Raw genomic sequence first — 13,151 nt, 5'->3', positions numbered from 1 at the left:
AGGGTTTTAAACTAATAATTATTTGAAGTAATTACCAATAGTGTCCAGTGCCTTTAAGGGGCAGCCCACTTAGCAGAAAATGCCCGCTTACCGGTCTATTGAAATTGGGTCATGTTGGAGTTGGAGACAAGGGCAATTTCATAATCGAAAATCCCCATAGGGTGGGAAGTAATGCCGCTCCTATCATATGCATCGGCAACTTGATTAAATCTCAGTTAAATTTTCACGAATGGAAACAGGGTCAACGCACTCCTAAAAGCTTAAAGGCACTGTGCACCTATGTTAAAGATCAGTATTCTCACTTGGTGAATCTCAACATATGCACAAAATTCGGCCCAGTTTGCGATCGACGTTTCAGAAAAAAAAAGAATTTAAAAAAAGCCGACCCCCCAAGAAAAACACACCAAAAAAAACCCCACCCTTGTTGCACAAAAATGTGTTTGCTTTCAGATGCCTAACAAAAGGCTTCATGCCTGAAGTGTTTTAATATTTGACTTAGAAATTTAAACATCTTTCTCCAAAACTACGGTAATTCAGTTACTTAAAGAGCCTTTAAAGGCAGTGGACACTATTGGTAACCACTCAAAATAATTATTTGCATAAAATCTTACTTAGTTACGAGTAATGGGGAGCTGTTGATAGTATAAAGCATTTTGAGCAACATCACTTCCCTTGTTACAATGTGTTTCAATGCTCATATTTTTTTTATTTTTTTTTATTAATAAAAGAGCTAGCGGTATCTAGTCTTTTTTGCTTAAAAAAAAAAAATGAATTGTGCTTGAGGGGTCTCATTTTTAAATCACGCAACAAATAGGCAAAAAGACTTCAAACAAGAGCTTATAGAAATTTGAAGTGAACACTTTGTCCGTAAGCCGGAAGACACGAAACATTATAATTTTATATTCTTGTAATGAAACAAAGGATGCCTCATTTAACTTAATAATAATAAGTAAAACACTTTAGCTCATAATAAGCCCGAGGAAACTTGCTAGAAATATATTACCTGCTATACGTTTACACCTATACTCTTCCACGGTTAGTATGGGTTCTTTCTCGTGCACCAATAAAGGAATGTAAAGCTCATATCAGTATCGACCCTGCATCAGAGAAAGGCTCGTCTGGAATTGTAGAAAATGATCAGAAACGTGTGTAGATCAGAGAGATCAGAAAGGTGTACAGATCAGAGAGATCAGAAACGTGTGTAGATCAGGGCAGATAAGAAAGGTGTGTAGATCAGAGATATCGGAAACGTGTGTAGATCAGAAAGGTGTACATCAGATCAGAAAGGTGTACAGATCACAAAGATCATAAAAGTGTAGAGATCAGAATGATCGGAAAGGTGTACAGATCAGAATGATCAGAAATGTGTACAGATCAGAAAGGTGTACAGATCACAAAGATCAGAGACGTGTACAGATCAGGAGGGTGTACATCAGATCAGCAAGGTGTACAGATCACAAAGATCAGAAACGTGTACATATCAGAAAGGTGGAAATCAGATCAGAAAGGTGTAAAGATCACAAACATCAGAAACGTGTACAGATCAGAATGATCGGAGAGGTGTACAGATCAGAAAGGTGTACATATCAGAAAGGTGTACAGATCAGAAAAGTGTACAGATCAGAAAGGTTTACAGATCCGAAAGGTGTACAGATCCGAAAGGTGTACAGATCCGAAAGGTATACAGATCCGAAAGGTGTACAGATCCGAAAGGTGTACAGATCACAAAGGTGTACAGATCACAAAGATCAGAAACATGTACAGATCCGAAAGGTGTACAGATCACAAAGGTGTACAGATCCGAAAGGTGTACAGATCCGAAAGGTGTACAGATCAGATGGTATACAGAATAGAAAGGTATACAGATCAGAAAGGTGTACAGATCAGAAAGGTATACAGATCAGAAAGGTGTACAGATCCGAAAGGTGTACAGATCCGAAAGGTGTACAGATCAGATGGTATACAGATCAGAAAGGTGTACAGATCAGAATGATCAGAAGTGTACACTTCAGAAACTTGTACAAATCGGAATTTTGTACTGTCGTCCAAAATGCAATGTTTCCTACACTACAAAAACGATGATTGGAAAACAAAAATTGAAATAATTTTAGTCAATATTCCCTCGGCGTCACTCCATATGGTGAAGTCGTACCTTTTTCCAGCGGGCAATTCAATTTGCTTCGTCCCACAGGTTGTCACGAAAGACAGTGAGGTGGCTAGTTTGATATCTGATAAATTTTCTTATTGACTTTTTGGTCACAGTAAAAAAAAAAGATGATCGCAGTGACATATTGACAAGTCGTCTAGGGATCTGAGATTAATTTGACGAATTGTCCTATTCCTTGAAGGGCGAGTGTGGGGTTATTTTTGTATTTTTTTTCTACTCTCTACAAAAAAATCTGGTAATAAACAAGATGATTAAATGTACATTTTTGATATCTTGTCTTCGGGTAAACTAATCTTAAAATTGTTTAATTCCTGAAGGGAGCGCTGTGAAGGCCGAACCATATGCTTGGTAATTATTTTTGTCCCAACTGTCAAGATACTCGGAAATGAGCTCTACCCAGCTATATTTAACAACACTGTGGGCTTACAATGCATATGTGTCAGGGATTTGGGAACAAACAAGGAACCGAACCAAGGAAACGGATGGCTCTTGACAGCAGGCACGTAAGTAACTATTCATGGAAAAGAAATTTTTGCCATGATAAAAACAGGATTACCAACCAAATTTCCACGTCATCTTCAAGATAAGCAAACAACAGCTGAATACAAGTTAAAGCAATATGATACAAATGGCAATTTGGTTGGTAATCCTCTTTTTATCAAGGAAGAAATTTCATGCTGAGCAATTATTTTTGCTTAGCAGCTCTATGAAATTGGGCCATGGGCAAGAAAAAACAGGAGGAAAAGACAACATTCCTAGACTTTTGTACACAGGGAGCCGTTTCTCACAATGTTAAACACTATCAATGTTCAACTTTCCATTGCTCGTTACCAAGTAAGGTTTTATGCTAGTAATTATCTTGAGTAGTTACCAATTGATTATTGTGTCCATTTCACAAAGGTAGTCCTAACTTAGGACTAGTCCTAGGCAATGCTATGAGATAGGACCAGTCCTAAGTTAGGATGAGTTACTGGTCGTAACTTAGGACCAGTCCTATCTCTTAGCATTGCCTAGGACTAGTCCTAAGTTAGGACTACCTTTGTGAAATCCACCCCAGTGCCTTTAAAAGAGATGTTTAGGCACTTCGTAATGAAATCACGGTGTTAAAAAAAAAGAACTCTTGAGAAATTGGGATGCCATCCCGTTTCTGTATCCATCCACGATACGTCTGAGTGTTTAGAGAGTAAACACCCGATGACTGTCACATAGTGAGGATTTTAACATGGAGTGTTCTCGACCTTGCTCCTAGTTTCATGCACAATCTCTTGCTGGTGCTTGATGAGTGAAAGCATGAATAACTCAAAATAATTATTAGCATAAACCCTTAAATACTTGGTAACGAGTAATGGGGAGAGGTTGATAGTGTAAAACATTGTGAGAAACGGCTCCCTCTGAAGTAACGTAGTTTTCGAGAAAGCAGGTATTTTCCACGAATTTGATTTCGATACCTCAGAATTAGATTTTGACGTCTCAAAATCAAGGATATGAAAGCACACAACTTCGTACGACAAGCGTGTTTTTTTCTACCATTATTATCTCGACCACCAGTTGAGCTCAAATGTTCACAGGTTTGTTATTTTATGCTTATGTTGAGATACACCAAGTGAGAAGACTGGTCTTTGACAATTACCAAAAGTGTAAGGCACTGTCGTCGACCTAACTAAGAATTAATCTTAGGACTTAGGACGAGTTAAGCTCCGTATCCAAAGACGTTGGGACGCATTGAACCCATCCTAAGTTAGGACGAGCGACTCGTCTTAACCAGAGATAGGAATAATCCTAGCGTTTCGTGAAACCCGCTCCTGGATGGACACGTTTCGTAATTACTCAAACAAATAATTGTTAGCATAAAAACTTATTTGATATTAACGAGAAAACGCAGAGCTGTTAAAACATTGTGAGAAACGGCAGCCTCTCAAGTACTGTAGTTTTAAGAGAAAGAAGTAATTTCTCATTAAAAATATTGTAATAACAGATTCAGGCCTGAAGCTTTTATCGCACACAAATTCAATGGTGCTTTTTCCTTCAATTTTTTTTCCTACAACTTCGATGATGACTTACTCATATAATTTTTTTTTACAGATTTGTTATTTTATGCATAAAATATTAAAGTCACCTGGAAACAGAATTTTTTTCTTTCAAACATAAGAGTATATGCTTACGAACAATAAAACAATTTTTTTAGTAATTGTTTGTCACGATTTATATGTTTAAAAAATATATAAAGTTGTTTGGGGGGCTGACTCCGCCTACCCCTTTAGTGACGTCAATCGAGGCAGACTTTGCCTGCAATGCGTATAGTAAACACACGTGCAAAGTACATGTACGTCCAAGTCGTGAGTTGGTACATTTCAAAAAGTGTTTTTCTGCGTTCAGAAGCAATACACCCGGTCGGCATTGCCGGAAAAAAAACAAAAAACTTTTATTTTGAAACGTACAAACTCACGATTTGGTCCGTACATGTACTTTGCAATTGTGTTTACTCTACGCATACAGGCAAAGTCTGCCTCGATTGACGTCACGAACAGCGCCCTCTCGGGTCGGGGTCTACTCTTAAATTTGTAAATAACATAAGAACTGATTTTTTAAAACCTTAGTTAACTGTTTATTCACATTCCACTCATCAAAACACATATATTAGTGACAAAAGCTTTATTTTGAAAAAATACCACTTCCAGGTGACTTTAATAATGTACATGTATATTGGTCTTTGACATTTACCAAAGGTGTCCAGTGCCTTTAAAGGAACGGTGGTCTTTATAACCCCTATTCATTTTCGGCACGCAGGGAATTTGTTTTACTCCCTTTAAACTCGCCGGTTTATGAGGCAATTTTGTAACATGACTGTGCTCAAATTATTTATTAAAACGAATGGTTTGTTTTAAGTTCTCTTGCTTTTGCTGGGTTTTTTTTTCTGGACCACAATAGAAATAAGTGCAAGTAATTGCCTTTTTTTTGCGGCTACCCTTTGATAATTTTGTGCATTTTTGTTAATATACATTGGTTTACTTAATACTACTGTTTAACCTCCTGATATCGTTAATGCATGTTCTTGATGTATTTTATCCAAATAAATTCAATCAAGCAATCAAGCAAGCAAGCAATCAATCAATCAACCAATCAATCAATTACTTCTCATAAACCGGTTCACGTTATACACCACCACAAAGCTTACATGTATGTCTAAATTTGTATCAAAATTTATACGTTCAACAAGGCTTTGGCAACTTTTTTATATACTATTTCATTCATTTTATCGGTTATGTAGTAGGCCGAGTTATAAACAAATTTAAAAACATGGGAATTCCTCTCTTGATGTTTCATGGTTTTTCTGTATAGTTCATTAGTCTACTAACAATAATCTTGTTAAATCTATAATAATGAAAACATAAAAAATAAATAAAAAAGACCCACCATAAATACAATCACAAAGTTTATCACCAGTACAGAGGGTCTCCAAAAAACAACAACCCAAACACCAAGAAGATTATAAAGAAGTAATCAGTTTTAGATGTAAGGGGGGAGGGACCCTATACACGAAACAGCCACTTAGTAAGTTAGGGACTAAAAACCCAACCAAATTGCAAGGCCACTGTCCGGGTTGGGATTCTAACCGTGGTCCACAGAGGTGAAAAAGCAGGGAAAGAAACCACTTAGGAAACCTGGGGTTGATTTCACAAAGAGTAAAGACTAGTCTCATCTTGAGTTAGGACGAGTGGAAACCTGGGGTCGATTTCACAAAGAGTTAAGACTAGTCTTGCCTTGAGTTAGGACGAGTGGAAACCTGGGGTCGATTTCACAAAGAGTTAAGACTAGTCTTATCTTGAGTTAGGACGAGTAACTCGTTCTAACTTGGGATCCTAACTTTGATATCTCCTAGGACTAGTCCTAAGTTAGGGCTAGTCCTAACTCTTTGTGAAATCCACCCCTGATCTTATAAAGACGAGTTGTGTTGCTGAATTGTATGCTCCCTTAAAAAAAGAAACCTTCAAGATGATTTCTGTGTTTGCTTGTTAAAAACCCGTGGGCGATACAAATACAGTCAAAAAAAATAATACATGACATCAGGGAAAACTGGCACAGACAATAAAAAGGGTAAATCAACTTCATTGCACAGTCCAAACAAATCTATGACGTACACAATAGTCTAAACACACAACTAATGAACTCACTCGTATAAACACCAACAGAAATGAGTCACAAAATTCATGGAACTTTATTATTCAAAATTCTACCCACAATATTTTAAAAAGAAAAAGAAAAAGAAGGAAAAAAAAACAAAAGTAGAAAATAATCGTTTTCTGGCTATACAATGAAACCCTAAAATGATTGAATAATTTCAAAACTTTAAGGAAGAGCAATGAAAAATAATTTCTAAGCAGAATAGAATGCAATGCTAATATTGTACAGTAATATCGTGTCTGGAGCTGCACATATATTTGGAAAGATTCTTCAGTAGTTCAGCCATCTTGCCTCCGTCCATTTAAAAAAAAAGTCTAGACCAACCCGAGGCAATCCCCAGCCGCATCCTTAGGCAAGACATTTACCATTGCTTCGTCCTTCGGATGGGACGTAAAGCTGTTGATCCCATGTGTTATGTAACACATGTAAAAGAACCAAGTGCAACAATACAGTGGATATTCAATTACCTCACCATAAAAAACATTTTTTTCTTAACCCTAAGTCTGCAAGGTTTCCTGTCACAACCACAGCTATTGCAGCAATCTCACCCCCCCCCCCCATACATAAAGATGGAAAACATGATCAAAGCTGTTGAACTTCTTCTCTGGATGTCTAAGGGTTCGAGTCCATCCTCCACTTTTCCCCAAAAAAATAATTGTCCTGGTATAGATGATGTGACCTCTGATGTCACACGAAAACCATAACATGATTCGCGCGCATATCGCCGGGCAAAACCTTTGTGTTTTGGCAGCCAGCTAGAAAGTGTATGCAATCTTACCGTGACTATGTGTCTTTTTACCCGGCCAAACATGACTTATACAATGTTTTTTCAACAGAAGGCGGTTTGAATGTAAACATAGGTCACATCGTGAGTCTTAAAGGAACATTACAGAGTTGGAATTTTTTTGTCTTTCTAAGATCCGTATTTACATAAAGCTTACACGGTCTAATGATGATGAAAGTAGAAGACATCCCTTTAAATATTTCTGTCTTCAATTTCCCACTTGATGTTTACTGTTCAGTGAGCGTTTTATTCATTTTGATTTTAATCGATGTCATGCAAAATTTGTAATGAGTTTTCACTATTCTCTCGTGACCCAGATGGCTGATCGATCTCAAACTTCTACAGGTCTGTCAGTGTTTGTATATGGTGGATTACATACATGTAAAGTGCTTACACTGCCAGCAACTGTTTAATGAGCAAAAACCAATTCTGTAATGTTCCTTTAAGCCAGATTTGTCTAACAGCACTTCACTTAAAACGTCCTCCACTCAACAAACAAATTCAATCACTGATATACAAAAAGAGTCACTACTCACTAAATTGGTTGGTCACCTTTGACCTTGCTTGACCTTTAACCTTCAGCGAGTTGTTCGAGGAGAGCCCGCCGTTGTTTTTCCAGCTCCCCTTCACTCAGATCACTCTCTGACGTGTCCCAACCAGTCTGTACAAACAGTGAGAAGGACATTTATATTCATAAAGGGCAAATATTTACGAGTGACTATTTTCAAATAATTATATTATTATTACTATTATATTACTATTACTTTTATTAAAAATTAAACTTTGCAGCCAAAAGTCTGAATTACGTTTAAAGGGTCTTTGTAACTTTTGTAGGACAAAAAACACAATGCCCACAGATTTACACGGAACTTACACAGTTTGAAGATAATGATAGTAGAAAGCTTCTCTGAAAATATTGCGCGCTGAGGTGCTGTAGTTTTTTGGGAAATGAGTATACAATGTCATGAAAATAATTTTCGTCTCATGAGACAAAAATTATTTTAATCATTTACAAACGTATTTTCATGACATTTTTTTTACTCATTTCTCAAAAACTACAGCACCTCAGTAAGTAATATTCGAAGGGAAGCTTTCCACTATCATTATCTTCAAACCCTGTAAGTTAAATGTAAATCTATGGACATTTTGAAAAAGTACCCAAATCCTTTAAGCTACAATTTAAAATAAATTTCAACCATCAAAGAGTAAAATTCTAGAGCAAAAATACTGTATACAGACTATAAATATAGAGATTGAATATAAAATCTTAAACCGGTTAGAAAATACCCAATAAACTGTAAGAAGATATACAACAATGTCAAGTAATATACCCACAAGGGAAACTGACTTGGTAAGTTTTAAATAGTTCACATTAGTCTGATATTCATTGCCTTGTTATTGCTTTGGCAGAGTTTTCAACCACTGTTTTTTAGTTGGTTAAAAAAAAGCAACACCTTCCCAGAAAAAGGGTTGGCAAAATTTCACAAACAGGTGCAAACGCTGTTTGCACTTAAAGGATTTGGACCCTTTCGGTACAGACAAAAAAATAAAAGTTCACAGATTTACAAATAACTTACAGGGTTTAGAGAAGGTAGTGGTGAAAGACTTCTCTTGAAATATTATTCCATGAAATGCTTTACTTTTTGAGAAAAAAGTAAAACAATATCAATTCTCGTTAGCGAGAATTACGGATTTATTTTAAACACATGTCATGACACGGCGAAACGCCACCGCTGCTTACTCGCTGACAGTTAGTTTTGCGCATGTGCGAAGTTGTTGACGAGCGCTCTCTTGAGTCAAAATCGTAAACAAAACATAGCCTTTCAACCGTTGAAAACGATCTGGGGTCATCGCGATTTTTGACCAATTAAAAGCCAAGATGGAAAACTAAACATGAATATGCAATGAAGTTAGTTGCGATGGTCGGATTTTGAGTCGAATTGATCCTTCAAAATCTACGTTATGTGAATTTTCTTGTTGAGAAATAGACCTCACACGTAAGAAATATATAACAACTAATGTTTTCCACTCAAAATTGAGAGAGAAAACCCTTTGAAAACAATTCCCTGTTTATTTTTGTAACACATGATGACGCTCTGGTGAAGCATTTTTATCAAGAGTAATGTACACAAGCATTGGGCAATTGTCGCTTTTTGTGACGTGTGCAAACTGTAATAAACATTGTGCATTGTATGCGTTTGTTTAGTTTGTATGTGAAACATGTGGGCCGTGTCAGAAAAACGTTGGTGGAATCCCACTGATTTTAATTAATCCAGAGGGTTTGCTTCTATATAAACGTAATATTTGATAGAATAATAATTTTCCTCTACAACAAACATTGTTTTAATATCAGGGAAATTCAATTTTACTCACAAACGCCAACAAAACTCATCGTTAAAGTCATAGAAACATGCACAAAACAGCGAAGGGGTCACTGCTGTGAATAATTTATCTAATGTTGGACTTTCTGAAAATCTCGCGCATGCGCAAAACTATTTGGCACTCGATGTAGAGCTCTGAACAGCGGTGACGCGCGGATACAAGGGTGGGTTTTCTCGTTATTTTCTCCCGACTCCGATGACCGATTGAGCCTAAATTTTCACAGGTTTGTTATTTTATATAGAAGTTGTGATCCACGGAGTGTGAGCCTTGAACAATACTGTTTACCGAAAGGGTCCAATGGCTTTAAAGGATTTGGGTACATTTTCAAAATGTCCATAGATTTACATTAAACTTACAGGGTTGGAAAATAATGATAGTGGAAAGCTTTCCTTCAAATATTACTTACTGAGGTGCTGTAGTTTTTGAGAAATAAATTATTTTCATGACATTGTTTACTCATTTTCCAAAAACTACAGCACCTCAGCACGTAATATTTTCAGGGAAGCTTTCTACTATCTGTGGATATTGTGTTTTTTGTCCTACAAAAGTTACATAGACCCTTTAATGCAGTCATTGCTGACCAAAAAGTCTGAAACTGGGCTCAGAGTTTTGATGAAATTATCTTCTAAGGTTTGTTAAAATTATGGCTTTTCCACCGTTTGGTAACCCCTGGGGTAAAGCGCAGTTCATACTTCCAGGGAATGCGAAGCAAATTTTTGGCTCAACTCCTGCGAACTATTCGTAGAGAATTTATGACGAAAAAACTTGTATCGCATTCTCATTTGCAGAAAGTATGAACCGGGCTATATTGATTAAGAGGAGCTTTTTCGGGGACAGTATCAGCAGCACTAGAGAAGTAGTTCAAAGAGCAATATTTCATTATGTGGAAAAAAAATAACGTGTAATTTTCTTCACCAGGCTGACATAAAAAGTCTGAATTCAAATGAAAGAAAATAGAATAAGCTGTTGCAAACTGCTTACAAACCAAAAAGGACCTATTTTATCAATGCAAAAAAATAAGCAAAGGCCTGACTTTTGGACCCTAGCAGAGTCTTTCTCTGCAAAATGTCATCCCCGATTGTTAGGCCTGAGGTGGGGGCGCACCCCCTGGCCCTGAGAGGGAGGAATAATGTAGTGGAAGGACCCCTCACCTTCTCCTTCTTGGGTGTGTCTCCTGCTCGAGATGGAGTGACCGTCTTACGAGGAGCGGCAGCTGCAGCAGCTTTGGGCGGATGATGAGGAACTTCTTTAACGTCAGAATCGGATCCTGACGAGGGCTGATTAAAGAAGAGAACAATAAAATAACATGAATTATGAAATTTCAGTTTCAACCTTACTGGTAGGGTCACGGATAGGTAAATACACCAGCTCTTTACGACTGTTAAAATTTCACTTGGTAAGTAGCCATCAGGGCTTGTGATGTTAGACGATTTCACAAACAAAATATTTCAACACTTATTTAAAAATTAGCAGAAAGGATGTCAGTTTGTGGAAAGTTTTTTTACAGATTTGCATTTCAGTTGACTGTAATTAAATTGTGTTATTGTGGTAATGCAAACAATTTATTAGTGAACAATCTCAAGCGAAGAATCCAGAAGACATTTTCATCTCGTTGATCTTTCCTTGATTCGCCTCAAACAGCGCCCTCTTGTGTTCGTCTACTCCAGGCCTGGAATTTCATCTTTGAGAGGGCAAGGCCAGTTTCATTTTGCAAAGGGCACTTCCATTGGAAAATCTTAAAGTCTATGGGAATTTTTGAACGGGCACCAAGGCCAAGACCAGGGCAACGAAGGCCTCCGTGCCCTCCGTGAAATTCCAGGCCTGCTACTCACCGATCGTCTACGCTTGCTCTTCTTGGTCTTCTTTTTGTGTTTCTTGGAGATGGAGCGTTTACTGCTGAGGTCCGATTCGTAAGATGAGTCTGATGGTGTGGGTGATCGGGATCGCTTCTTCTTCTTGGATCGTCGCTTTGACCGCTCCTCTTCCGACTCAGACATCTGAAGAACAAATAAAACAATAAACAAATAAATAACAATAAAGAAATAATTAGAAGAGGTTTGCAGCACCATCTCCTTTTGAGTTCTGAAAAGAACCGGTTGATGAAAACTCAAAAACCAACAACTACTCAAAAGGGATTTTCACATGGTTTTATCTCAAACCTCACCATGTAAAGGTTTCAAATCCTACTTCAAAACAACAAATAAATAAATAAAAATAATATACAAATAAATAAATAAGAACTAACAAATAAATATAGACAAATAGATAAGGGGATATCCCCTACCCCATCCAATGGATGTTCCAAGAATAACACAATAATAATAATAAATACATTTATATTGTGCCCTCTGCAGTCAAGGATGTACAACCAAAAAAGTACAGCAAAGTAGAACAACATTCCATACAGATACAAATTACATCGTAGTAAAGTAGTTCAAAAAGTTTCAAACTACATACCAAAAAGTTAAAAGCATTTTAAAATTAACATGTTTAAAGGCACTGTACACGTTTAGTAATTGTCAAAGACTAGTGTTCTCATTTGGTGTATCCCATCAAAGCATAAAATAAAAAGCCTGTGGAAATTTGGGCTCAATCGATCATTTAGAAAACACCCATGTTGGACCAATTTGTGTGCTTTCAGATAGGAATAAAAGACTCCTAGCTAGAAGTCTTTATTATTTTAGTGAGAAATGACTTCTTTCTCAAAAACTACGTACTTTTGAGGGAGTCGTTTCCCACAATAATTTATACTATCAACATCTCTCCGATGCTCGTTACCAAGTCAGTTTTTAAGTTTATGTTTGTTTTGAGTAATTATCGAATGTGTACCTTCCCTTTCACTTATTAAAACCAGACATCCCAATGCATAAAAATATAAATGAGGACAATGTAGTTTAGCTGAAATTGCAAGTACCCCCCTCCCCCCAAAGACAAACAATGCATTACAACAGGTAATTTTTTTCAGAACCAACCAACAAAACAGGAAAATACACACTGAAATAAATTATTTCTTTCAATTTAAAGACATCACACAGTAACTTGTCCAGTTGAGTTAACTGGCGCAAGTGTGTCATCTGCTCTTAAAAACCGGCATAATATTAGTAAGGTTGAACAAAAGCAAATGTACAATAGATTTGGACACACAGCTTACATGGTACAAAGATGGTCCTGGTGGAAAACTTCCCATAGAAATATTTTGGCCTACACTCTCAAGTTTAAATAAAACCAATTATTAGTTTCGATCTCGCAAATGTCCCAAACGAGATGTTTGAAAGCATGGAAGGCATTTTTTTCCAACTCCAATGGCCGATTAGAAAAAAACTTTCACAGGTTTGCTATTTCAAGTGTATGCAAAGTTATGGGATACTGGTCTTTGCCAATAACCAATGGTGTTCAGGAGCTTGAACCGACAAGAAAATCACTGGTGTCGCACTCTAATCTGTCCTCATGTGATAAATGGAGAGCAATGATAGGACTTACGGAACGTGATCTGGAGCGTCTGCTTCGGTGTTTCTTCTTCTGTTTAGAATGTTTCCTGGAGCTAGCTTTGGAATGATGATGGGCACACGCCTCCTATAAAAAAATAAGTAAAGCAACTATGTTTTTACAAATTGTAAATTTACTAAAGCCATTATA

At 37.0% G+C, this 13,151-nt stretch overlaps 1 protein-coding gene across 1 annotated transcript in view; it reads right to left on the bottom strand.

The window, feature by feature from the left end:
• Positions 1-6,405: 6,405 nt before the first annotated feature.
• LOC139948588 (pre-mRNA-processing factor 40 homolog A-like) overlaps positions 6,406-13,151 on the bottom strand; it is a 30,718-nt gene continuing 23,972 nt past the window's right edge. Inside the window, exons 20-23 of the mRNA XM_071946761.1 lie at positions 12,996-13,088; positions 11,348-11,512; positions 10,667-10,792; positions 6,406-7,794 (exon numbers count right to left, since the gene is read on the bottom strand). Of these exons, the coding sequence (XP_071802862.1) occupies positions 7,705-7,794; positions 10,667-10,792; positions 11,348-11,512; positions 12,996-13,088 (474 nt within the window). The 3' untranslated portion in view covers positions 6,406-7,704. The remainder of the gene's footprint in view (positions 7,795-10,666; positions 10,793-11,347; positions 11,513-12,995; positions 13,089-13,151) is intronic.

Source organism: Asterias amurensis, chromosome 16 (assembly GCF_032118995.1).
Source record: "Asterias amurensis chromosome 16, ASM3211899v1".
Classification (NCBI taxonomy): Eukaryota; Metazoa; Echinodermata; class Asteroidea; order Forcipulatida; family Asteriidae; genus Asterias; species Asterias amurensis.
This window is presented reverse-complemented; position numbering and strand designations above follow the sequence as displayed.